We start from the raw sequence: 27,807 nt of genomic DNA, 5'->3' as shown, positions 1-27,807 counted from the left end.
GGACTCATCCAAAAAGCCCCTAGAGCTGGTGAATGAATGCAGCAAAGTTTCAGGATACAAAAATCAATGTATACAAATAAGTAGCTCTGCTATACACCGGCAGTGACTAAGTGGAGAATCAAATGAAGAACTCAACCCCTTTCACAATAGCTGCAAAAATATAAAATAATTCTTAGGAATATACCTAACAAAGGAGGTGAAAGACCTCTAAAAGAAAAACTACAAAACACTGCTGAAAGAAATCATAGATGACAAAAACAAATGGAAACAAATCCCATGCTCATGGATGGGTAGAATCAATATTGTGAAAATGACCATACTGCCACAAGCAAGCTACAAATTCAATGCAATTCCTGTCAAAATACCACCATCATTCTTCACAGAACTAGAAAAAATAATCTTAAAATTCAAGTGGAACCACGTAAGAGCCTGCATAGCCAAAGCAAGACTAAGCAAAATGAAAAATCTGGAGGCATCACATTACCTGACTTCAAACTACACTATAAGGCCATAGTCACTAAAACAGCATGGTACTGGTATAAAAATAGGCACATAGATCAATAGAACAAAATACAGAACCCAGATATAAAGCCAAATACTAACAGCCAACTGATCTTTGACAAAGCAAACAAAAATATAAAGTGGAGAAAGAATACCCTAGTCAACAAATTGTGCTGGGATAATTGGCAAGTCACATGTAGAAGAATGAAACTGGATCCTCATCTCCCACCTTATATGAAAATCAACTCAAGATGAATCAAAGACTTAAATACAAGACCTGAAATCATAAAAGTTCTAGAAGACAACATCAGAAAAACCATTCTAGACATTGGCTTTGGCAAAGACTTCATGACCAAGAACCCAAAAGCAAATACAACAAAAACAAAGATAAATAGATGGGACTTAATTAAACTTAAAAGCTTTTGCACAGCAAAAGAAATAATCAGCAGAGTTAATAGCCAATCCACACAATAGCAGAAAATCTTCACAATCTATACATCTGACAAAGGACTAATATTCTGAACCTACAAACAACTCAAACAAATCAGCAAGACAAAAACCAAACAATCTCATCAAAAAGTGGGCTAAGGACATGCATAGACAATTCTCAAAAGAAGATACACAAATGGCCAACAAGCATATGAAAAAATGCTCAACATCACTAATTATCAGGGAAGTGCAAATCAAAACCACAATGCGATACCACCTCACTCCTCCAAGAATGGCCATAATCAAAAAATTAAAAAATAATAAATGTTGATGTGGATATGGTGAAAAGGGAACACTTTTACACTGCTTGAGGGAAGTACAACCACTATGGAAAACAATGTGGAGATTTCTTAAAGAAATAAAAGTAGATCTACCATTTGATCCAGCAATCCCATACTAGGTATATAGCCAGAGAAAAAGAAGTAATTATATGAAAAAGATACTTGCACATGCATGTTTATAGTAGCACAATTTGCAATTGCAAAAATATGGAGCCAGCCGAAATGCCCATCAATCAATAAGTGGCTAAAGGAAATGTGGTCTGTGTATATCATGGAACACTACCCAGCCATAAAAATGAATGAAATAATGGTATTCACAGCAACCTGGATGGAACTGGACACTACTATGCTAAGAGAAGTAACTCAGGAATGGAAAACCAAACACCACATGTTCACACTCATAATTGGGAGATATGTTATGAGGATGTAAAGGCATAAGAATGATACAGTAGACTTAGGGGACTCAGGGGAAAGGGTGGGAGGTGGGTAACAGATAAATGACTACACATTGGGTACGGTGCACGCTGTTTGGTTGATGGGTGCACCAAAATCTCAGAAATCACTACTGAGAATTTATTCATGTAACCAAACATCACCTGTTTCCCAAAAACCTACTGAAATAACAAAAAATAAATTTAAAAACAATTTAAAAAGGCCTTTAGCCTCTGGAGTCTATAATCTTACTCTTCGCCAATAATAAACCACAATTTTCTGATCTTTCTTTTATTCAGTACACGCTCTTAATCTAAGATGTCCAGTTCTAGAGTCTGAATTCTCATTCCCTTTTGCATTAACTTCTCCTAGTGGTTAGTTGGTCAGCCTTACAGGACCAGGTAGTGAGAAGTGGCACAGTTAATGTTATCTCCTGTTGTTTCATACAACTTCAGCCTGACCAGATTCCTAGGGCTCCTAAGCTAATTGAGGCCTGTCCTAAATAATGCCTCCATTTAGAAGGAAGACTCTCCACTCTGCCTATACCTGGAAGAAATATTCTTATTTTTCTGAAAGAAGGAAAATTTCAAATACTACCTATCTTTCTGTTAGAAAAAGTATAATATAAATATGATGATTCCTTGCTCTTAACAGATTGGCTTTAACAAGAATTAACAATGAAATTCTCTGCTAGGCCACTCAGTTTTCCTCTTATTATTTTCATTTATCACAACAATGGAAATGATTCTTACTTATTCGTTTTTTATACATTCTCATAGTTGAAAATTAATTACATTGTCTTTAAGCCTTAACATGAATATTTACATGTTAAATTTCTAATCTGTATATTTATCATACCTAGCGATCGCATAATCATTGAATGGAAGCCGATTGCAAGTGCTTTCAATTCAGGTTGAACAATCCTGTAATATGATTAAAGCAAAGAAACAATACACATCATTAAAATATCAAACTGAGTTAATATCAAAACATTTATCAGAATCATTTTTCTTCATGATAGAATGAGAACCCTTAAGTGAATGGCCCACATTAAATATAGTTATATTTTCAATTGTTTTAAAAGGCAAACACCTGGGTAGTAATAATAATTATTTTTATTTCTTATTTATTCTATGCTTTATGATTTCAGGACAGTTTAACAAATATTTTCATATTTGATCCTTATGAAAATCCTATAAAAAGGTGATGAACAGACTTGTTATGTTTATGAAGAAAATGATTTTGTGTGGACTATTTAGGTAGCTCATATGAAAATATTATATACCTTTATCCAAAAGTAATTCTTAGCAGTCCTCTTTTTTCCATCTTATTTCTGTCATCAGTGTTAACAGAGTAGTTTACTAATATGATTCATAAATTATATAATACAACCAGAAGGGTCAAAAAACTTTTCTGTATTCTAGTGTCTTGTGTATTTAACTGTCATACTGAAGGTAGACTATACTTGTATCCTCACTTAGAAACTAACTCTCTCTTGCATTTCCCCAATTCCATTTTTCTGTGTTCAATAAACTGATTACACTACCAACCCTGTGATAACTTAGTATATATCAAGTGAAATAAAATTATTTTGCATTAGTGGAGGGGGTGGATTGGGATAAGGGAGGATGACTGCGGCTCAAAAAACCCAGTTTTACTGAAAGAGTAAATTAACTGATGAAAAAGTTGTTTTTCTCTTGAACTCTTGGATGGTTATTCTTTCAGAGAGCTATGTAGCTGTCATCAATCAACAAACATTCACTGAGCACCTAATAAGAGATACTATGCTAGTTAATATTCTTGGGAGTAAATAGATAAATTATGCTTCTTCTCATCTAAGTGACTTGGAGAAGTATATCACTTAATTTCTCTTAGCCTTAGTTTCCTTGTTGGTTAAGTGAGGATAATAATGCTTATCTCATGTTATAAGAATCCAATAAAATGAGCTAGCACTCTAAACTTCAATTTAATTTACACATAATCACCTCTATACTTTACAAAACAGCTACCATTTATTGAGATTCTGAAAAGAATTCAACAGAATTTATAAACTTTTAAAAGGCAAAAGTTAAACATAATATATTAAAAGCTAAACATAAGATATTTGTATATTAGGAGAGACAATAAATGGAAAGTGTGTTTTGGCTCTCCTTTCACCAAGTACAGCAGTACTTTGTTAGCCCAGTTGAGGGCACAACAATCACACTGAGGACGATGAATCCATGTCTGCTATATAAGGAGAAAATTTATTTCATAAAGAGATGGTCAGGAGAAAATCACCAGGAAGGGTAGGTTAGCTTTTCTATGGAGATGTTACTCTCAAATATCAGATTTCCCAAAGGAGATTTGGGGAAGGGAGAGATTGCACTTCACCCCTGGTTGAGTTCTCTGACAATTGCCTGACAGGCATTTTTCCCTATAATTCATTTTCAAAAGTTGCAGTTTGTATACTATACGCACAAGGCAAACTGACATTTGTTATCAAGTTGTATTTTACCAGGGAAAGCGTTAGCATGCAGGAGAATTGGGGGACTTGCAGATAGGGTGAATATTTTCCTAAGAGTGGGCCTGAAATCTTCAATTCAGTGGAAATGATGGATGTGTGTAATATAGTAATATACACATACAATAACAATCATACACACTCACTCCTACATTTACATGCATGCACATTCACACTACTCCTTGCATGCTCATACTCACATGCTCACTTGCATGCACACACACACTGTTATCATGAAAGATATTTTTCACTGTAGGTTGATGCTTTGTTTGTCATCAGCTTACATCATGCCTCACACCGTTGTCACCAGCAGAATGCCAAGATTTTTAGATCTTCTCTGGGTACCAAGACTCTCATTCTACATGGTTTAGTACACATTCCTTAATCCAGCTCACTCTCCTACTCTTTTCCCATCACTCAAACCCTGTTATTTTGCCCATGGAAACTCTTGTTTCTTACCAGCAAAATGTTTACTTTTTTTTTTTTCCAGATGGATTCTCATTCTGTGGCCCAGGCTGGAGTGCAGTGCTGTGACCTCAGCTCACTGCAACCTCCACCTCCTGGGTTCAAGCAATTCTCCTGCCTCAGCCTCCCCAGTAGCTGGGATTACAGGCGCCCACCACCACGACTAGCTAATTTGTTTGTATTTTTAGTAGAGATGGGGCTTCACCATGTTGGCCAGGCTGGTTTTGAACTCCTGACCTCAAGTGATCCGCTTGCCTCGGCTTCCCAAAGTGTTAGAATTATAGGCATGAGCCACCGTGCCTGGCCAACTTCCTACATTCTTTTTAGCTCTTTTACTTTCTTGTTCTAAATGAAATCTAACTCCCATTAACACTCTTTCCTTGCAACTCTATCAAGTTTTCCTTCCACCGCCTCCATATCAGTGGGCCTGAAATGTGAAAGTCCTTATTGATCTTTTGTTTTTACCACTTCCATACCTGAGTCTCTCCTCTGAAAGACCTCTAGATCCCAGTAAGAGGTGCACCACCCTAATATACTACTCTCTAACCTCCTTGTTGAAGTTAGCCGTAGACTGGCACACCACAACTCTCATCATTTCTTGACAATTTTCATTCTAGGCTCTCTGTCGTTTTTGTCAAAATGATTTCTGCCCCTTTTCTTAGTTATTTTAATATTCATATAGATTATGCTCCCAATGCTCTGCCCTTCCAGTTTCTTGGCCTTTTCTCTGGAAAGTCGTATTTCTTTCACCCACAATGAGTTCATCAGTACCCACTTTTAAAATTCTCCATTTTGAGCATCCCACTCCTCATGACCACCTCTCAAATTTTAAAATTACTCCGTTTCATATGTCTGCTGCAATATACCCCAGCTCTAGCTCTTCAGGCTTATGACTCCTCTGACGTCTTCACAGGCCATCCCTAGTTTCACCTCTTCATGTCCTCTCTCATCATGATCTTTTGTTATAATCAATCCTTTGCATATATCTTGAACATTTTGTCTATCTCATCCTTTATTGTATTGGACAAGCAAAAATGCTTTCATCTAAACCTCTGCCTTCTCTACACCTATGTAGTGTGCTGCATGGCTGGAGGAAATAATTCAACCATGCTGGTTGGGCTCACTTTCAATTCATAAGCCAAAATATTCAGGGGACCTCCAGTGCAATTGTCCAGTATTTTACTAGTCCATTTTGCCAGTCAGTATATTTCTCCAATCTTCAAGATTACTAGGTAACATTTTCTGATATGAACACTCTTTCTTTTCTTTGTCTTCCTTCTCATCTGATTACATTGCTTTTTTATAACAGAGAAAGTAGAAGCAATTAGATAAAAAAACGTTTAATACTCTTTATCACTACCGGTACACATTTACCGGCTTTTTACCCACATAGAAAATTTTCCCTTCTACAGAGAAAAATTCTATGTCCTTGTTAACATCTCTTTTCATCTTCCTCTGTAATTACTTTCCCTCTCTCCCGCATTATCAGTTTCCTTCATCTGTACTGCTAATTCTCATTAGTATGCAAGCATGGTATGATTTCTAGCATTGAACATAAACAGAACTCTTGATGACACAATCATGCTAACTACCACATCTTTTCTCTGCTTCTTCTTATAACACTTCTCCTGAAAAGAACTTTCCATACTGACTGTTACACTTTCCTTTCTAGCATTTTCTTGATCCTCTTCAATATAGCCTTTCAGATTCTATGCAGCACACATTATAGTCACAGTTTCAAAGGGAGAAAAATCCTGTTAAAACAAAATAAATTCAAAATAAGGAGAGATAGCTTATCCAAATGAGGAAGAACAGATAAACAATTCTGGAAGTATAAAGAAGAAAGAGTGTTACAACATCTCCAAAGGACCACACTAACCTCCAGCAGTGGATTCTAAACACAATAAAATCTTTTATATAGTCAATGTAGAACGCACACCTGTAGTCTCAGCTACTCAGAAGGCTGAGGTAGGAGAATCGCTTGAAGCCAGAAGGTGGAGGTTGCAGTGAGCCGAGATTGCGCCACTGCACTCCAGCCTGGTGACAGAGTGAGACTCCAACTCAAAAAAAAAAAAAATCCAAAATATTGATTCTAAAGAATTCTAAAGAAGCCTCCAAGAAATAAGGCCTTTAAGAAATACAGGATTATGTAAAGGTTGAGATCCAAAGTTGAAAGCCATCACAAATACACCAGAAAAATGATGTAGCATATAAAAGAAAATATAGATTTTATTGAGAAAAACAGACATGACTTCTGAAAATGAAAAATTTTTTGATGGAATTGCAAAATGGTTTTGAAAGCTTTAACAATGGGCTGAACAAGCAGCATAAACCATTTAAGAGCTGGAAAACAGGTCTTTTAAGTAAACCCAGTAAGATAAATATAGAAAATTAAATTGCGAAACTTAACGATGCCTTCAAGCACTTTGTTATCATGTAAAGGTTATCATGTAAAGCATCCAAACTTACGAATTATAGGTATTCCAGGGGGAGAAGAAGAGAAAGTAAAAAGTGTGGGTAACTTGTTTGAATAAATAACTCAGGAAAACTTCCCGGGTCTTGCTGCAGAACTAGACATCCAGATATAAAAATCTGAGATGATTCCTGGGATATGTATTTCAAGAATAACCTAAGAAAAACATATAGTCCTCAGACTATCCAAAGTCAACATAAAAGAGGCAAGAGAGAAGTGTCTAAAAAGAAATCTCATCAAACTCATACCAGAGTTTGCAGGAACCTTGTAAGCAGGAACCTTAACAAGCCAAAAGAAACTAGGGTCCTATTTTGAGTCTTCTTACAAAATAAGGCCAGACAAGAATTTTTTTTATCCCCCTTAACTAAGATTCATAATTCAAAGAGAAATAAGGTATTTCCTAGATAATAAGCAAACACTAAACATATTTGTCACAGACTGGCATTACAAGAAATACTCAAAGGTGTTCTAAACACAGAAATGAAAGAGCAATACTAATCATTATGGAAACACACAAAAGCATAAAACACACAGATCTTATAAAGAAATTACCTAATTGATGCCCAAAGCAATTAAGAACTAATTAACAATATTATGGAAACAAAACCTCAAAAATCAATACTGACCTTAAATGTAAACAGACTAAATCCTCCACTTAAAAAATATAGGCTGGCAGAATGTTTAAAAAAAAAGATACAACTTTATGCTACATACAAGAAACCCACCTAACTGAACTAACTGGTATAGACACTTTCAGCGTCAAAGTAAAGGGGTGCAAAAAGATATCCCATGATAACATAAACCAACTATAGCTATACCTGTGTTAGATCAAACAAACTTCCAATCAAAAACAGTCAAAAAATGAAAAAGGTTATTACATTTTACAAAGGCTCAATTCAACAAGAAGATATAACAATTCTAAAAGTATGCATCGAACATTGTAGCACTCAGATTCATAAAACAAATACTACTTGACTGAAGAAAAGAGAGAAATGCCAACACAACATTAGTAGGGTCCATAAATAACCCACTGACAGCAACAGGAAGATCATGGAGGCTAAAAATCAACAAAGAAAGCTGGTAAGTTGAACACTAGACCGAATGAACCTAACAAATATTTGCAGAACATCTTATATTACTACCACAGAATATAGATTCTTCACAGCTGCATGTGAAACATGCTAAAAAATTGACCATATGCCATGCCACAGGCAAGAGTGAATACATTTTTTTAAAAATCAAAGTTACATCAAGTAACTTTTCAGAACACAGTGAAATAAAAATAGAAATTAGCACATAGAGGAATTCTCGACACTATACAAAATACATGGAAATTAAATAACTTGTTCCTGAACAATTATTGGGTCAATGATGAAATCAAGGCAGAATTATTTTTAAAAATCAAAATGAATGAAAATAAAGACAGCATGTCAAAACCTCTGAGATGCAGCAAATCAGTGCTAAGAGGGAAGTTTGTAGCATTAAATGGCTATCTAATATTATGCCTTATGGAACTAGAAAATCAAGAACAACCCATACCCTAAACTGGCAGAATAAAGTAATAACAAAGAACAAAATTAAATGAAATGTGGGCAAAAAAGTTTACAAAGGATCAGTGAAAAAAAAAAGTTGGTTATCTGAAAATATAAACAAGATTGCTAGACTGCTAGTAGATTAACCATTAAAAGGAAGAAGATTCAAATAAGCACAATCAGAAATGATAAAGGTGACATTAAAACTATTACCACAGAAATACAAAAGATCACCAGAGACTACTATGTACCTCTCTGCATACACAAACTAGAAAACCTAGAGAAAATTGATAAATTCCTGGAAACATACAACCTCCCGAATTTGAACCAAGAAAAAATAGAAATACTGAACAAATAATGAGTAATGAAATTGAATCAGTAATAAAAAAGAAATCTAACAACTATAAAAAGTGCAAGAACAGTTGGCATCACAGCCAAATTCTACCAAAGAAACAAGGAAGAAATGATACCAATTCTACCAAAACTGTTCCAAAAAATCAGGAAGGAAGGAATCCTCCCTAACTCATTCTATGAAGTCAGCATCACCCTGACACCAAAACTAGGCAAGTAAACAATAAATAAAAAAAACTACAGATCAATATTCCTGATGAACATAGATCAAAATATCCTCAACAAAACAGCAGAAAATTAAAAGCACATCAAAAAATTAGTAGCACATCAAAAGGTTCATCACAAGGATGAAGTGGTCTTTATTCCTGAAATGCAAAGATGGTTCAACATATGCAAATCAATATATGTGATTCATCAAATTAACATAATTAAAACCAAAAAGCATATAAAATCAACTGATACAAAAAAAGCACTTCATAAAATCAAGCATTCCTTTATGATAAAAACCATTACTAAACTAGGCATAGAAGAAATATACCTCAAAATAATGAAAGCCATAAAATGCAAAGCACAGCCAACAACATACTGAGGGAGGGAAAATTATAAGCATTACTTCTAAGAATGAGAACAAAGTGAGGATGCCTACTTTCAGCACTCCTGTTCAACATAGTATTGGAAGTTCTATCTAGAGCAATCAGATGAAAAAAAGGAATAAAAGGTATCCAAATTGTAAAACAAGTGTTCAAATTATTTCTGTTTATTTATGATATAATCTTATACCTAGAAAATCCTAAAGACTCCTCTGAAAGTCTCCTAGACTTGATAAACTACTCCAGTAAAGTTTCAGGATATAAAACCAATGTTCAAAAACCAGTATAATTTCCATACACCAATAATGATCTAGCTGAGAACCAAATCAACAAATGAATCCCAATACAGTTATCTATCTGATAGATAACTGATAGATAATATAGTTGTCTATAACAAGATTTTTTTACTGATATATATAATAGATAAAAAATAAAATAAATAGGAATACATTTAACCTAAGAGGTAAAAAATCTCTACAAAAAGAACTGATGAAAAAAGTCATATATGACAAAATTGAATGGAAAAACTTCCCACACTCATAAATTGAAATAATTAATATTATGTAAAATGACCATCCTGCCCAAAGCAACCTATATTCAATGCAATTTCCATTAAATTATCAATATCATTTTTTATAGAATTAGAAAAAAAATCCTAAAATTCATATGGAACCAAAAAAGATCCCGAAGAGCAAATTCATCCTAAGCAAAAAATAAGCTGAAGTTATTACCTTACCTGACTTTATATTATACTTCAAGTCTATAAGCCAGTATAAATAGTAATAGCATAAAAATAAATGCATAGATTAATGCAACAGACTACAGAAGCTAGAGATAAAACCACATACCTACAACATACTGATCTTTGACAAAGGCAAAAAAATATATACACTGAGGAAAGGACACCATATTCAATAAATGGTACTGGGAAAATTGGAGAGTCATATATGCAGACATAAAATTGAATCTCTATCTCTCACCATATATAAAAATTAACTCAAAATTGATTAAAGACTTAAATGTAGGGCCTGAAACTATAAAAAATCTTAGGAGAAAACCTAAGAAAAACTCTCCTGGACGTTGGTCTAGGCAAAGGATTTATGATTATGCCCTCAAAAGGAAATACAACAGCAACAACAAATATACACCAATGGAACTTAATTAAACTTAAAAACTTCTGCTAAGTAAAAGAAATAATCAACAGAGGACACAGACAACCCACCAAATGGGAGAAAATATTTGTAAACAATGGCTCTGATAAAGTGCTAATATCCATAATATATGAGGAACTCAACTCAATGAAAAAAAAAGAAAGAACCTCATTAAAAAGTGGGCAAAGGACATGAACAGACATTTTTCAAAGGAAGACATATAAGTGTTCAATAAACATATAAAAAATCCCCAACATCACTAATCATCAGAGATATTAAAATTAAAATCATAGTATCATCTTATATCCTTATGATAGCTATTATTACAAAGTCAAAAAAACAAGAGATGTTGGTGAAGATGAGGAGAAAAGAGAATGCTTATACACTGTTGGTGGGAATGTAAATTAGTACAACCTCTATGGAAAACAGTATAGAGATTTACTGTTTTCTAAAAATTGAACTACCATTCAATCCGGTAATCCCAGTACTGGATGTCTACCTAAAGAAAAAGAAATGATTTTATTAAAAAGACAACCTGTGGCTGGGTGAAGTGGCTCATGCCTGCAATCCCAGCACTTCAGGAGGCCAAGGCAGGCAGATCACCTGAAGTTAAGAGTTTGAGACCAGTTTGGCTGACATCGTGAAACCCCATCTCCACTAAAAAAATAACATAACATAACATAACATAACATAACATAACATAACATAACATAACATAACATAACATAACATAAAATACAAAAAAAATCAGCCAGGTATGGTGGTGGGTGACTGAAATCCCAGCTACTCAGAAGGCTGAGGCAGGAGAATTGCTTGAACCTGGGAGGCGGAGGTTGCGGTGAGACAAGATCCTGCCACTGCACTCCAGTCTTGGCAAAAAAGTGAGACTCTGTCTCAAAACAAAAACAAACAAACAAGCAAAAAATACCTGCACTTGTATGCTTATCACAGCTCTAATGACAAAAGCAAAGTCGTAGAATTAATCTAAATGTCCACTAACTGATAGTTAGATTAAGAATTTGATACATATGTATATATCATGGAATACTAGTCAGCCATAAAAAAATGAAGTCAAGTCATTTGCAGCATTATGGGTAGCACTGCAGGCCATTATCCTTAGTGAAATGAGGCAGAAACAGAAAGTTAAAAAATGCATGTACTCACTTTGATGTGAGAGCTAAATAGTGAGTACACAAGGACATACAGAGTGAAATAATAGACAATTAGAGACTAAAGTGTGGGAGGTTGGGAGAGGGTGGCAGGGATGGGATGGGACGGGAGGTTGGCAGGGATGAAATACTATCTATCGGATACAGTGTACACTATTCGGATGATGAGAACACAAAACCCCATACTTCACTGCACAATATATCCATGTTTCACAACTGCACTTGTACCCCTAAATCCATAAAAATGAAACACTTTTTAATAACCAAAACAGCCTTATTTTTCCCTTCCTTCTTCATGCACCAGTTTTGTTTGGGCTAACAGTGATCAGCATGTAATGAAATCCAACGGTCACTTTCTAGTCCCTAACTCCTGTGAACTCTCAGCGGCCCTTGACATAGTTGCTTTACTCACTACTTCATATATTCTTCATTATGCTTCAGGAACATGATCTTTTCTCAGTTTTTCTCATAACTCATGGGACTTCCTCAGTTTCCTTCACTGGCTTCTTCTATTATTGATCTCTAAAGTTAGAGTGCTAGGTGTTGGTCCTAGGATCTAGTTTCTATCTATACTGAGTCCCTAGAATATCTCAACAGTACATTGAATTTAAATAGCATCTGTATGTTGCTAACTCTAAAATTTATGTTTCTAACTTTAGTGTTTCTCCTGAATAGTGGATTCTGCATATGACATTGTTGGTAGATATCTAACAGGCAGCTCAGTTTTAGAGACACAAGAAGTCTTACTTGTCCACTTTCCCAAAACTACTCTTCTTTAGTCTTTCCCATTTTGTTCGATAGTACTATCATTTTTCTAGAACTCAGACCAGAACTTTCAGATCATCCTTAAATTCTCTCTCACCTGCTGTATTCAGTTGAGCAGCAAATCATATTGGCTTTGCCTTAAAAACAAAACAAAGACTGAGACTCAAGTCGCTTCCCACTTCCTTTATCATAACCATGCTCAATCAAGACCCCATCTTGTGAAGAATGATCATAGCCTTATGTTTTCCATGATTTCATTCTTGTCTTCCAAAAACACACTCCATCTCCATGCACAGTTAGAGTGTTCTTTTCGTTAGGTAAGCCATAAGCACTAGGTAATACTAACGCTTAAACCCTCTAGGGCATCTGAACACGTTTAGAATAAGTTCAAAGACTTTTCCTGGAACAATATAATCTGGATCATGCTAGCTCTGTCATTGTACTTCATACCTCTCTGTTCCTCACACACTTTTTTCTGACCATGTATATGTTAAGTATGTTCCACACCAGGGCCTTTACCTTTGCTCTACCCTGCCTCGATTGTTCCTTCCCTGTCCCCATTTAGCATGGCTTGTAGTTTCACTCTTCATCTCTTCATTTAGGTCTCTTATCATATGATTTCCAGTGCACAATGTCTGAACTAGTGTCTCTTACCTATCCCTACTTTTTCTATTTTCTTACTCAGATTCTTCTTTCTAGTGTTGCACACTTACCCTATTTTACATATTTACTTACTTATTTATTAGTTCTTCTCCTATGCCAATCCACCCCCCATTTCCCATCCCCACTGGATGCCAATGAAGTTTTATCACTTTCATTCACATTTCCATCCTCATTGCATGGACCTGTGGCTGACACACATAATGAATATGTACTGGATGAGTAAATGCCTACACTCCTGCTTAGTCTAGTTTTAGCAATAGCCTTATGATATAAACTTTAGAAAATCATTAATAGAATGAAGTTCATATTTTATATTTGTATTCTCTTGTCAGCCTCACAAAACTTTTCTTCAAAGAAAAAGGCTGGTGAGAGATTAATAAATGCTTTTGAAAAGTGGTAATGTTGATTTCATAACTTTCTTAATTAGATAAATCATAACTATCATCAAGGATGAAACAGTATTTTTAAAACTCTCCTTATGAAAAAGTTTCAATTAAGAAGGTGAAACACGTTGAGATGTAAACTGGTATGATATTTTGAGGTGAATTTTTATGTTAATGAATCTGTAATTTAGCAAATATATGCTTCTCCCTCTGAGTAGACATTTTATATTGAAGATGAAGATATATTTGTGGAATATTTACTATAAATAATTTGATAAAACTTGCAGTCAGAGTCAAAATTTAACAACTGTAAATTTAGTTTACAGGTTTATTTTCATGTTAACAAAATTTAAAAACACATTTTTTTTTCTACCACGTCATGCTGTTGGCTGACCATGACTGTGATCGGGTAGTATGTTTTAAAAGTATAATTAGATGTTAATCCAGGTCATTCTACTTATCATGTATATTTTTAACATCTACTTGCCTGTCTTTACATGTTCACAGTTTTAGGTGATTGAATTATTATATTGGCCAGTAGGGCACACATTATCTGCTTCCTCCCTAATTTTCCAAACTTCTCTTATACCACAGCCCTGTCACTCAGTATGTTCCAATGAACTGGATTCTTTTTGGTCTTCAAACACACCAGCGCTTTCCTGTCTTAAGGAAGCAGCACTTAGACCCTCTCCCTGAAAGCCCTTCATTTGGCTTTTTCTGCATGCCCTTAGATAAAATATCACTTCTTTTAAGATGCACTTTGTAAGTCCTTTCCCTCACGTACCCTCATTTCACTCCCAAATTTCGTTTCTCTTTTTATTCCCTTTATTAGCAGTCTTTTTCCTTATTAAGACTAAGAGCAATTTGTAATTATGTGTTCATTTTTAAACTTATTTGTCTCACGTCACTCATCGTTTTTCAAAGCTATGAGACAACAAGTACCTTATTGGTTTTATTTACCAAGAAATATTCTTCATTAAGCATCACATGCTGTCTAAATATCTGTTTAATGAGTGAAGAAAGGAATGAATTCTTTACATATACTTTTCTTCTGTCTACAATGGTATTAAGGGATACTAGGTCAGAAGCCATGCTGTGGGTGAATTTACAGCATTAGAATTTCATTACACACTGAAGTTTATATTTATATCTTGTTGCAAAACGTTTTCTTTCAATGAAATCAACAGATGATTTTCTCTAACTGGCCCATTAGGATCCAAGGCAACTCAAAATTAAAAGTTCTTTTTGAATCATATAGAGATTCTTTTACAATTGAGGCAATTGTCAATCAGTGTGTGTCTTAAGATTCTTAATAAAAGAAGAATGTATAGAGCCTAGATTTCACAATGGAAGTATTAGAGACAAAATTATATTATTAATGATAGCATTGAAATATCATAATAATTCTAAGAAAATGAATTCCCAGAAAATTAAAATGTAACAAAATATGAATTTGAGCTAAATACGGAAAATATGTATATCATTGGGTGTGTTTTTAGTTTAATATACATGATAATGTTTTAAAACATCATACTTACCTAATCACCAGCACAGAATATGAGGTAAGTCCAACTGCACAGAGGAAAGCATCTAAGACTTGAATTACAAAATAAACGTAAGATTTCCTTGTACAAACATCATCTCTTGGGCACTCACCCAAGTGCGCTGAGTAATTTTTGTTCTGGAGACCAATTACTTCCACACAGCTACAGTTATAAAACACCTAAAAATAATTTTTGAAATATTACCAAATACATTTGCCACATGCAACTGGGATATGAATACATTCCATTATATTTAAAGAAGTCTCAAACTAAAATATTTACAGTTTTAAAAATATTATAAAAATACAGTTGCTTAATAATGAAAGGCAAAATTGCTTCCTGAATTACTTTCTGTATAAGATAATGTTATTGAATATTAACATTTAATAAATTCTTAATTTTAAAATTGGGAAATAATTTAAGAAATTAGTGTATGAAAGTGTATATAATTTTCTCATTAATATAAATTGTTTTCAATATTGCTCTTTCACCCACACTTACTTCCTAAAATATGCATTTTTACTCACTTCGACAATCTCTACTAAGTATTAGGGACATGCCCTGGGGAAGGATTACCCCAAAACTTCAGAAAATACAGCAGTTTGAAAGGGGCCAAAATCTGGAACTAGAGCCACTCTTGAAAATAGGACAGAGTACAGAAGAAATAGAGATGGGCATGGATGCCAGAATTCTATTTAAGCAGGCGAAAGCAGCATTCAAGACCATAATGACAGATAATAAAATAGATAATATTATTACTAGAGAGGTCCAACACAACAGAATGTCCTGACTAATGGTAAGAGTACAGAAGGCGAACATTAGGATCAAATGATTTGAGAGATTTAATCAGGCAGTGTTTGTAGGTAGGTGGCTTTAAAAAAAATCTATTCTGATTCTAGGCTAAACAAAAGTTTAAGGGAAGTTTGCCTTTAACCTACTAGTGCTAAAGACTAATTATTGAAGGAAGAATTTTAAAAGAATTTAAATCTATACTTTCATGGTTCCACCAAGCTTCCTTTTATCCTCCTTTTTTCACTAAGAATAATATGGAACAATCTTTTATGGAGAAAGCACACTGGCCAATAAAACCAAACTTTGATACAGAGAACATTATTTTAAAAAGAGATTTCTTTTTTACTGAGGATTTAGTAAAGGAATTTTGCAGTAGCCCCCAGATGGTATAGCCATTGTTCACATTAAGAAGATGTCTCCATGTAGACAGAGCTCTTTTTAGGATTCTAATATTACGTTTCTTTCAGATCTTCACTACTGGGCAAAGTGAAACCAGGGATTAAATGAGGGCACCCTTACTGAAGGATATTATAGCAGATGAATATGAGATGTGGGCTTTTAAGTATAGTCTGTGGGCCATATATGTTGTGCAAGTTTATTAAAGTTATGGCCTATCTTCAAGGAACCTAGGATGCTTTGTTCGTCAAATTTCTCCATGCCTTTCCATAATATATCGGTATGACAATGGGCAGGGGAAAGATGAAAAATGTTTAAAAATGAAACATAGAAGATTGTGGTAGAGAGTAATCATCATAGCTGACTATGTTGCTAATGTTGGTAATAGGAAAATGGCCTGAAAGATGAATACACAACTTTGTGAGATGTTGAGTGAATGGTAGGTATGGGGAATAGCATACCCAATTTTCAACTATTGGGAGTTACCCAGGATATTAGGAAAAACCCACGGCTCACATGGAAAAAAACCCATTTGAGTGAAGAAAAAAATGGAATTTCAAATGGATATGTTGGGAATAAGTGGGCAGGATACTAAATTATCCTGGGTAAGAGAAGTGCCAGCTGTGAGGAAATCAACATACGAAATTGAGAATTTGGCAGTCAAGTGAGCATGAATCCTTGATTAATTTATTGGAAAGTCAAAAGCCCCAGTGAGCCCCTAGCTAAACTCATCAGGAGGTATATATAAAAATGCACATAGATTGTTGTCCTAGTAAAGTAGGTAGTTCTGACAACAGGTTAATCAGGACTTTCCCCTAACTTCTGATGGATAAATTAATTCCAAATTAATTGAAATCTTGTGCTTCAGTCAAATCAGATGCTTCTCAGAAATCCTAAGTGGATTAAATTCTAATAGGTCATATTTCTACACTCTCAAGAAAAAAGTGGGGTAATCTCAAATTAAAATTCAAATAACAGGAAAACTTGGTTGTGTCCTAAGCAGGACTTTATATGAAGCTTTGTTTATACTTCACAGCCATCACAATGACAGATAATACTGGAATCTTTTATCTTTATACTGAATACCTTAGCTATAGGAAGATGTGATGAGCAATTATTAAAAAATCAAATCTGTGATTTCGATTAAGGAGAGAAGGAAAAACAAAAACAAATACTTACTATGGGCTCTTTATTACCACTTGAAGATTTGCATCCTGCTAGACAAGGTGACAGGTAAGTTATTCCATTGTTTCCACAGACTGGTTCCCATTGACTTTCATCACAATTGCACTCTGAGTTGCAATAAGAAAGTGGTACATCTACATGAGATCTTACTGGACTATTTCTGAAAATATATGATAGACATATATCAAAAAGAGAAAAAGAGAAGAGAGAGGAAGAAAAGAAGGAAGAGGAGGAGAGAGACAAGGGGGAAGTAGAAGGGAAATAAAGGAGAAGGGAAGGTGAGGGAAAGAAAAGAGAAATGAAATAAAGGATTTTCTTCAATTAGATCAAGAAATTTGATCTGATGATGCCAAAATAGGTTTTTAAAAATGCTTTTAATTTTTTTAATGCTTGTAACTCTCCTTCTTTACCAAAACATGATTTGTTACTTAGAAAAAGTAAAACTTAAAAAATAAATAAGAGATTAGATAAGACTTAGACAAGAGGTTGTTATGATTCCATCAAGAAGGTTCACATTAGAAAAGTAACTTTATTTTTCTAGACTCAGTTTTTTTTTGGTGAGGTAATGGCGTTAGATTGAAGTTCCTCTCAGGTCACTATAAAGTTCTGTGAATCTATGGATGCTAGTTAATGTGGTTAAAGTTTAAAATCTGTATCTTAACTACATAAAATAAGAATTCATTGTGATTAGAGCTGAACCTCTGAAGAATGAAAAGCAAAAAATAATAGAATCAGTTGAAAAGGGCTAGAAAAGTTCTGTATATTTTTTAAGTGACAATACAATGTTTTTAAACTGATTTACTTTATAATATGATTATAAATTGTTAAATATAATTTTAATCATGGCTAAAATTATAAAGCATATTATTTGTATACATTTTCTGCTTCAAGATTTTAAAAGCTACTTTGTTTTGCAAAAATTTGTTAATGATTGAGGATTGATGAAGTACCTCTGAATGAGTGTCATTTAAATTAAGAAAAAAGTAGATCGGTAATTTAGAAAACACATTATTAATAATTTTATTTAAAGTCATCTAATTATTCTGCTTGAGGACATCCTACTGGGAGTAGTTATGGAGAACGGTTTATGATTACTATGGTCTAAATATTTGTGCACCCCCAAATTCATAGATTGAAATCTAATCTCCTATGTGAAGGTATTAAGAGATAGGGCTGTCAGGATGTGATCTGGTCATGAGGACGAACCCTCCTGAATGGAGTTAATGACCCCTTGCATATTCCACCATGACTAAACACAGCTAGAAGGCACAATCTATGAACTAGGAAGTGTGCCTTTACCAGATACCAAATCTCTCAGCACCTTGATCTTGTATGTTCCAGCCTCCAGAACTGTGAGAGATACATTTCTGTGTATCTACGAACTACACAATATTTTGTTATAGCAGCTCAAATGGACTAAGATAATGACCCAGTCCAGAAATTGCAATCAGTTCCTCCTGTGTTCAGATTTGTTCTGCCATAGCTTACCAATGTGACTACTCTTTGTAAAAAATGTCAACCTCATAGAGACTTTTGGGGAAAAATAATTTTGGGACAGTTTTCAAACATATTTTTTCTTAGGAGTCCTTCAGAGTCTTAAAAAGCATTGAAGGACCCAATTTTTTTGTTTTAATTAGTTATATCTATAGACACTCTATTAGAAATTAATATTAATACATTTTAATACATAAGCACACATATTTTTAGCTGTAAGACTGGTGGCATCAACACATATCATATAGTCTTAAAAATATCACTATACCTTCATGAGAAATGTGAATAAAAAAGGCAAAGTCTTTGTATCATTATAAAAATAGGTTAGAATTTGTGGACCCCTTGATAAAGTCTCAAGGACCCTTAGAGATAATCAGGGATAATTCGGAGACCTCTGCACTAATTTTACTTATAAAACAAGTCCTAGTGACTAAGATTTCATAAATGTTGAATACATTGATTTTATTATTTGCTATCATTAGATTATGAGTTCCATGAGGGAATTGATGTTTCCCACAAATAATCACCTTTCAGGAAGGACTCAGTAAATTTAATTAAATTGAACAACTCCTGTATAACTCTTGCTTCCATCTTTTCAGTAGATGGCACAGTTACTATACTTGTTTTCAGGAAACTAGCTTTATGCTAAAAAGCCTGCCCTGAAAAACAGGAAGCCTTTGAAACTAATGGTGTGATATAAGATCAATAGGGAGTCATTGTGTGTCTTTAAGCAAGTCATAATTCTGTAGGTCTCATATAATAAAGGAAGTGATATATGAAAGTTGGGCTGCATGATCTCTAAGGTTCTCTTACCTCTAAAATCCAATGTTCTAGGTACAATGTGTATTGACTTACCAAAGTAGGTGATAGTTGATAGGAAAGATCAAAAACAGTTTAGATTTAGAAGCATGCAGGAAAATAATTCATGATTAGTTTAACAAGCCTCGAAGAACAGGATGTTATTTAGATAAGAAAATGAGAATATTTGACAAATTAAAATCAACACCTCATAGAATCCAGATTTTGAAAGCTCCAAGCCAATAGTAACAGCACTAAAGATCATGGTTATTGAACTGTAATCTGAGCATCTTTGCTTGTTGCTTGACTGTGAACCTTCCTAAACTTACATTGTTGGCTATATTGAAGTGATTATTAAAAGTCTGTGTAGGAATCTTGCTCTCGATTTGGGGTAGAGACTGTAGTACTAAAAATACTTGACAAAACATGATAATAATGGAAAAGTAAAGATATCCCAAGGTCTAACATACAATTATAAACAGAACATATCTTAATGCTATTTCCATTGTAGACTACCAGAAGAAAAAAATATTAGCTTGCAAAAAAGGAGAATTAAGTACAATGTGAAAAAGTATTATTTCATAAAGACAGTTGTTAATATCAAAAAGAACTGTAGATGAAGGTTATTCAGTCACTTTTAGAGAAGGTAATTTATATTACTATTATGATCCATCTAAAATGTTAATGGTTAAGACTAAGAGTTTTAGAGTCAAAACCCCAAAATTTGAGTCAGAATCTTAATATTGCTAGCCATATAATTTATCTATTTCTCTAAATTTTACTTTCTCATTTATAAAATGTGGGTAAAAGTACCCACCACTCATTATAATTACCCATAAATTGTAGGTATTATTACTTCAACATATGTTGCTTTTCTTTAATGAAGGAATAAAATAACTTTAAGGTCTTAAGGAGTGAACATTTTAAGAATTTCAAAAATGAAATTTCTCTCAGTGAAAAGAAAATTTAATTACAATTGTTTTCTACCCTATTTTCCTTACACATAGTCTTTTAATTGGATGGTTAACATATTATGCAATTATATATACAAACCCATCATAGGTCAAGGTTAGGCCGGCAACTGATTTGCTTTCACAGATTAGAAAGAAATATAAAACTTGAGATAAGAGATGCACTGTTGCAGAACAAAATGCCAATTTGGCAAGTCCAACTAAAGACAATTTGAATTTTTTAATGATATATCCTCCTGAAAACATGCCAATTGCAACAGCAGGTAGGGCGAGGACTCCTAGAAATAAAAGAAGAGAAAAAAGCTGTAAATATATATATATATACACACACACACACACAAACATATTTAAATATATATTTAAATATATACACACATTTAAATATATATAAATATATACGCATATTTAAATATATATTTAAATATATATATATAAATATATATATGTTTTTTTCGGATATGTGTTTTTATATGAAACACAGTATGAGGTTGGGTGAACCAAATTCATCCCATCTTATCACTTCTTTAAAAGGAGGGTGGCAGACTAAGGTAGAGGTAGGGGACCAGTGTACCATGTAAGAGAGACAAAAATAATTTCTTCCTCCCAGTTATGAGGGTTTGGTTTCTTCAAGAGCAAAAGGCAATGGCTAAGAACATTTGTATGTCTCAACAGATTATTTCTATGAAGCACATTCTTTTTTTCTGGAAATCAACAACAACAAAACAAAATCTTTTTTCCTATGAGATTTTGAGCCTGCCATCTAAAATCCTTTACATCTCTCACAGTAGAGTTCCAACCCTCAGTAGCTTACTTCAAATTTTCCCAGAGATTTAGAATTGAATTCCTGAAGTAATAGCTCATCCTTATTCATCAAAACATATATACCCTGCTATAATAAAAAAAGATCAACATACAGGATTAAAAATGGTTAATTCCTCCTACAATTTTACCATTTCATTGTCCTGTAAGAGTTACTAAAGATGAAGTTTCCTCTAACAAAAAATTCAGATCAAGTTATTGGGAGCCAAAATTTAACTTTTAAGTTTAAACTTTTAGGTTCAACAGGGAGATCATCCAGGTGCCTGGTCTAGTGCTTCTGTACATTCATTTTCTAATTATTATTTTCTCATGTACTCATGACCTAGTCACATACCACTTGATAAATTTTTTAACTCATCACATATTTATCAAATTTCTATAATCTTTCTACAAATTGATAGTTTTGTACAATAGATAGATTTGTAGAATAGTTACTACAAAGTGTTATAACTTCTTAATGGGCAGGTCTCAATATGACACTGAAAATAGATACTGTAGCAAAAAAATACTCTCTATGATTTTTTTTGAATCATGCATATTTTGTGAGGCATTTAAATTGATTCTTTTTTAAAAAACGTCAATATCATGTTTTGTCAGTGGCTGAGGCCTTATTTCAGTCCATGAATTATAGGTTTATGATGGTTATATTACAAAAGGGTTTGTCTCAGGATCTCAGCACTATAAGATCCAATTATGCAGATACTACCTCTAAATGTTTTATTCAAAAGCAACTTTGGTTTTAGAACTCATCTAACATGAGCTGCAACTTCAAATGCAGAACAATGGTTATATCACAATATTGACAAATGTTACAAAGTTACAGAGATAATAAAAGTATATTTAGTAAAGTGTGAAATAACCTTCACGATAAAATCTGTCTTTTAACACAAATACTCAGTAATGTTGCATTTATCAAGTAAACACGTAAAAAGTATGTCTTACCCAACAAAAAGTTAGTCTTAGATGCAGACCAACCATACTGTTGCTCCACCATTTTAATGATATAAGTAAGAGAAGCAATGTAGCTGCTCATGTGTAACAATGTAAAAATTACAAATATAACATACAGGGGATTGGTAAGGATGCTTTTCAAAGACTGGAAAAAGCCTGTAGAATTATAAAAGTAAACAAAATATTTCAATGTAAATTAAATTAAATTACATTTAAATTTACAATTAAAATACATTAATATCTGAATTTTGAAAATATAAGTTTTATAAGATTTAAAATTACAAAACTACATAACACAGAAAGAGCACCCTTCAATCCTACTATTAACAGTTTAACTACATTCCTTCAATATTTTTCATATGCATATTATTATTTATTGGTTTAGTTCATTTTACTTCCAAATAGGATCATGCATAAATGCTGTTTTGTAACTTACTTTGTTCACTTAACATTTTATTATCCTTGGCACTCTGCCATACTATTACATACAGATTAATTAACTTATTTATTCATTCCACAAATGTTTGGTTTTCAATTGGGTACTAGGCAATATACTAAGCGTCCCAGAAAAAAAAAAAAAAACTGAATCAGAAATGTGATGTTCACAGGGTGCAGTGGCTAATGTCTGTAATCCCTACACTTTGAGTGGCAGAGGCACGCAGATTGCTTGAGCCCAGGAGTTAGAGACCAGACTGGGCAACATGGCAAAATCACCCCTCTACAAAATATACAAAAATTAGACTGGCATGATGGCATGCTCCCATCACTTCAGCTACTTGGAGGGCTGATGAGGGAGAATAACTTGAGCCTGGGAAATTGAGGCTGCAGCAAGTCATATACATGCCACTGCGTTTTAGCCTAGGGGACGGAGCCAGACCCTGTCACAGTGAAGGAGAAGAAGAGGAAGAGTAGGAGGAAGAGGAAGAAGGAAAAGGAGAAGGAGAAGAAGCAAGAAGGATAAGGAGGAGGAGGGGAAGAAGAAGAAAAGAAAAGAAATGTGATGTCCCTTATGTATCAGCACTTAATAATATAATTATTATATTAAAACAAAATTGTTAAATATAAATTTAAATTAAAGACAGCATAATCTGAGACACAGAAATAAAATCTCTGATGTTCAAAAATTTTAAAGACAAAATTAGTATGAGGGCTCAGACTTATTTTTTCCCTGGTATACAGCTTTTGTACCATAAAATACTGCCTCAGTAAATCTGGCAGTATTATAAATCACCTGTGTTAAGACGCAAGAAAGAGAGGCAGGGGATAAAAATGTTGGTCCCAAGGCACATTATGACAGTAATAGTACAACAACCTATGCCTACAAATAGGTGTGATAACAAATTTCTAACTTCTGTCCATGGCAGAAATTTTATATTCTGGGTCTGTGATTGCCAGGTCAATCAACTATAATAGAAGTTAAAAGTGGAAGGAACTACTTAGAACAAAAGGAAGTTTTAGAGTACAGCAAGCCAGGCCCGGAAATGGTTATTGAGAGATGGATGATATGGGCTTTGAAAGATCTTGTTCTCTATAGACCTCTAAAGATTTTCATTAGATATGAACAGTACTAACAGTAGTTTCTTTAAAAAATAGTTTCCTCTGATTATAATAAAACAAAATACATTTTGAGAAATGGCACAGAACAGAAAAAGAGGTAAGAAAATGTATAGTAAGAATAAACAATATTTAAAATTGTTAGGCCAAAGTGCTAAACTTCCCTCTATTGGTCTCCCCTGTGAGTAAGAACCACCACTGACTTGTGAGGCATTCTAAGAGAGTCGTGATCTTTGGTCAAAAGGAATGAAATGTGTAGATTAACCAAACTGTTAAATTTTTGTGGCAGATAGCAATTTGGATGTCATCTGGTCTGAACTTCTATACAATTGTGACGTATTACTTATTTTTAATAAACAGATCAATAAACAACTCAAGTGACATGAAGCTGACTACCTCAGAGCAATTTGCTCAACTTTTGAACAGTTCTCATTGTTTAAAAATTGTCTTTGTAATGAACTGAAATTTTCCTTTCTTTCTAACCAATTAGTCTTAGTTTTCAACAAGAACATAGAGAATAAATCCAATATGTCTTTTCTCCTGACTATAGGTATTTAGGTATGTTATCCATTCCTGACAGGCACTTATTAATAATTAAGATTCTCTTTACTATTCACGTCGCTAATCCCCCGAAAACCAGTTTATAATATAGACAATGTTACTATTGTACCATTTTTGTATCTTCATTATCCTCTTTATTATTTCTAGATTCACAGTCAACTCTGACTCTTATAGGTTTGAAAATCCATTAATTATTATGGATTTGATTAGATAGAGCAGAAACATGGCATACACAAAACAAAAATTCCTTGATATGCTATTTTTAGAACGCTTATTAAAAAACTTTTAAAACAGTGGTGTGCTGGTAAATGTTTAACAACTGATTTGTTGGTTGGGAAACCTGATTTGTAGGATTTCTCAATTTCCATGGTAACGTATGGTGGTAAATTCTCCTACCATGGACAATTTCAAGCTACCAATGCAGCTGAAATTGAACAATCCACTCTCATAAGTGAATACACAAGGCTCCATCATCCATCCCATCGCTCTTGGGTTAGTGTGGTGGAGAGGAGAAAATAATAACAACAACAAATGGGAAGTGAAAGAATTGATGAGAAGGAGAGCATGGGTTACCCTGGGAAATTTGTAACCTTACTTCAATAAAAACTTGAAACATTTGCCAAGAGTTTAGGTGTTGGTTGCACTACTTCAGGTTTTACGATTTCACCATTTTGTCCCAATCTGAAAACCGCTGTCAATACCTCACCATTTCAAATATTTTGCTCTGACTGCTGTCAGATCATTCTCTCAATTACTGCTTCTCTGTGGTTCTCCATTACCCCTCCAGGGCTTATATTCAAAAGAAGAGTCACTATCAAGTGGTAAAGGATCCTAATTCACATTACTGACTTCAATTACTTCAATAACAGCTATTGTTTCCACTTCATTTTTGAATACTTAGGTAAGCTATAATTATATATATATTAAAATTACATATATAATATTATTAAAATTATATATAATCTTATTAAAATTATATATAATCTTATTAAAATTATGTATAATTTTAATTACCAAGAAAAATAATCTTACTCCAATTACCTACAGAGAAACCTCTCCTGAATTCCTTCTCCTTATTCTATCTCTACACTTGAGAATAGTTAAGTATAACCTTACCACTATTTAAGATACTTTACTACAATGATCTATATACTTCTCAATATTATCCACTAGGTTTTTGAAAAATAAAAGTGATGTTCTGTCACCAGGGCATAGTGTGGTGGCTAGTACCTTTTGTTGAATAAGTGAATGAATGAAATATTATAATCTTTTTAACCTTCACAGTTTACACTATATAATATTAAAATGAATACATACTCTTTGGCTTATAAGGAACAAATGTTTTATTTGTAGCCTTTGATTGGTTTCTGCCTGCTAAAGAGCAAAATCCTAATCCACTTCTGCTTGTTATGTGCTCAAGAAATATTTGCTAACTTTAGTATGACTTTTAGAAAAATAATTCAGCTACATTTAGTGCAGAAGAAAGCTAACTCTTGATGATTTGAGTATGGTTTATATTTCGGAATACTCATCACTCCCTTTCATTGAAATTAACAACTCCAAGTTGACAATGAATGTAAAATACTTACCAGTCACATTTTTGGTAATATATTTTCTTCGGTTGGTCAAATTAGCTATTTGATTCCTTTTATCATTAGTTTTTAGCACATGCAAAAATAGTGAAACTTTCCTTTCTTTCTGTGGTTTATTTGGATTTAGAGGCAAGAAAAAGAATGGTATAGAAGAAATAATGGATACTATTCCAGACACAAGGAAACCAAGCCACCAAGCTCCAACCCAACGAGAGTCCTTAGGAGTTATCCTGATAGTGCCTAGAATAAATAAAAGAAGCCAGTCAAAAATCATTTTGAAATACAGTAGGTTCTGGGAAATAATGATAATGATTGCAGTCCTCCACAGATGAATAAAGTAAAGTACATGTAATAAATTCTAAGACACTATTTTCTTCTTTTCATATTTTGTTATCTTTGAAACTAGAATCAGTCTAACATTTGATGACATCTTGCAGCTGCTGTAGGCCAGAAATCAGTCATGACGTTGTTCTCATTTCTGGAGCTTGTGTGCACTTGGTGTTTTTTCAGGTTTCATGACAGGACAGCTGTCATCATTGGAGTCTTAACCCCATGGACCATTTAATAACTACTCATGGAAAAAATATGAATCCTCATTGTTGTCTGAAAATGTGGTGGGCACAAGGGTGCTTGCATCACTGAACCTCAAATTCTAGGTAGCTCAGTACAGAAAGAGAGAGATTCCATTGTTTTGGAGAATGTAGGGCAAAAGAACAAGAGTCTTTGTCTAGTAATTGAGAAAATTCTTCTGGATCTTATTTGAGGCCACCAAGACAGTACCTCTATAACACTGCACAAACCACAGTATTAATCATCATGGGGCATAAGTCACTTCAAACAACTAGGAAGCATATTCAAGATTGATGGGTAGAAGCAAACCCAGACTGCAAAAACTACAATAAATATCTAACTCATCAAGGCCCAGACAACAATGAATATTTATTAGCACCAAGGTCAGCCAGAAAAACATGACCTCATCAAATAAATTAAATAAGGCACTAGGAACCAATCCTGGTGAAACAGACATATGTGTTCTTTCAGACAGATTTCAACATAGCTGTTCTGAGGAAACTGAAAGAAATTCAAGATGACACAGAATGAATTCAGAATTCTATCAGATAAATTTAACAAAGAGAATAAAATAATGAATACCAACACTACTCAAACTATTCCAAAAAATAGAGGAAGAGGGAATACTTCAACATTCATTCTATGAGGCCAGTATCACCCTCATACCGTGACCAGACAAACACACATCAAAAAAGGAAAACTACAGGCCAATATCTCTCATGAGTAATTATGCAAAAATCCTCAACAAAATCCTAACAAACCAAATTCAACAATATATTAGAATGATCATTCACCATGATCAAGTGGGATTTATCCCAAGAAGGCAAGGATG

General features: G+C 33.7%; 1 protein-coding gene across 1 annotated transcript in view; it reads right to left on the bottom strand.

Moving 5' to 3' along the window:
- Positions 1-27,807, bottom strand: part of LOC134756555 (putative solute carrier organic anion transporter family member 1B7) — a 128,196-nt gene that overhangs the window by 21,095 nt on the left and 79,294 nt on the right. Inside the window, 6 exon segments of the mRNA XM_063693846.1 lie at positions 2,562-2,626; positions 15,287-15,471; positions 17,660-17,825; positions 21,011-21,206; positions 22,690-22,854; positions 26,403-26,645. Of these exon segments, the coding sequence (XP_063549916.1) occupies positions 2,562-2,626; positions 15,287-15,471; positions 17,660-17,825; positions 21,011-21,206; positions 22,690-22,854; positions 26,403-26,645 (1,020 nt within the window).

This window comes from Gorilla gorilla, chromosome 10 (genome assembly GCF_029281585.2).
Source record: "Gorilla gorilla gorilla isolate KB3781 chromosome 10, NHGRI_mGorGor1-v2.1_pri, whole genome shotgun sequence".
Lineage (NCBI taxonomy): Eukaryota > Metazoa > Chordata > Mammalia > Primates > Hominidae > Gorilla > Gorilla gorilla.
The sequence above is the reverse complement of the archived record's forward strand: the minus strand, read 5'-3'. Positions and strand labels throughout refer to the sequence as shown.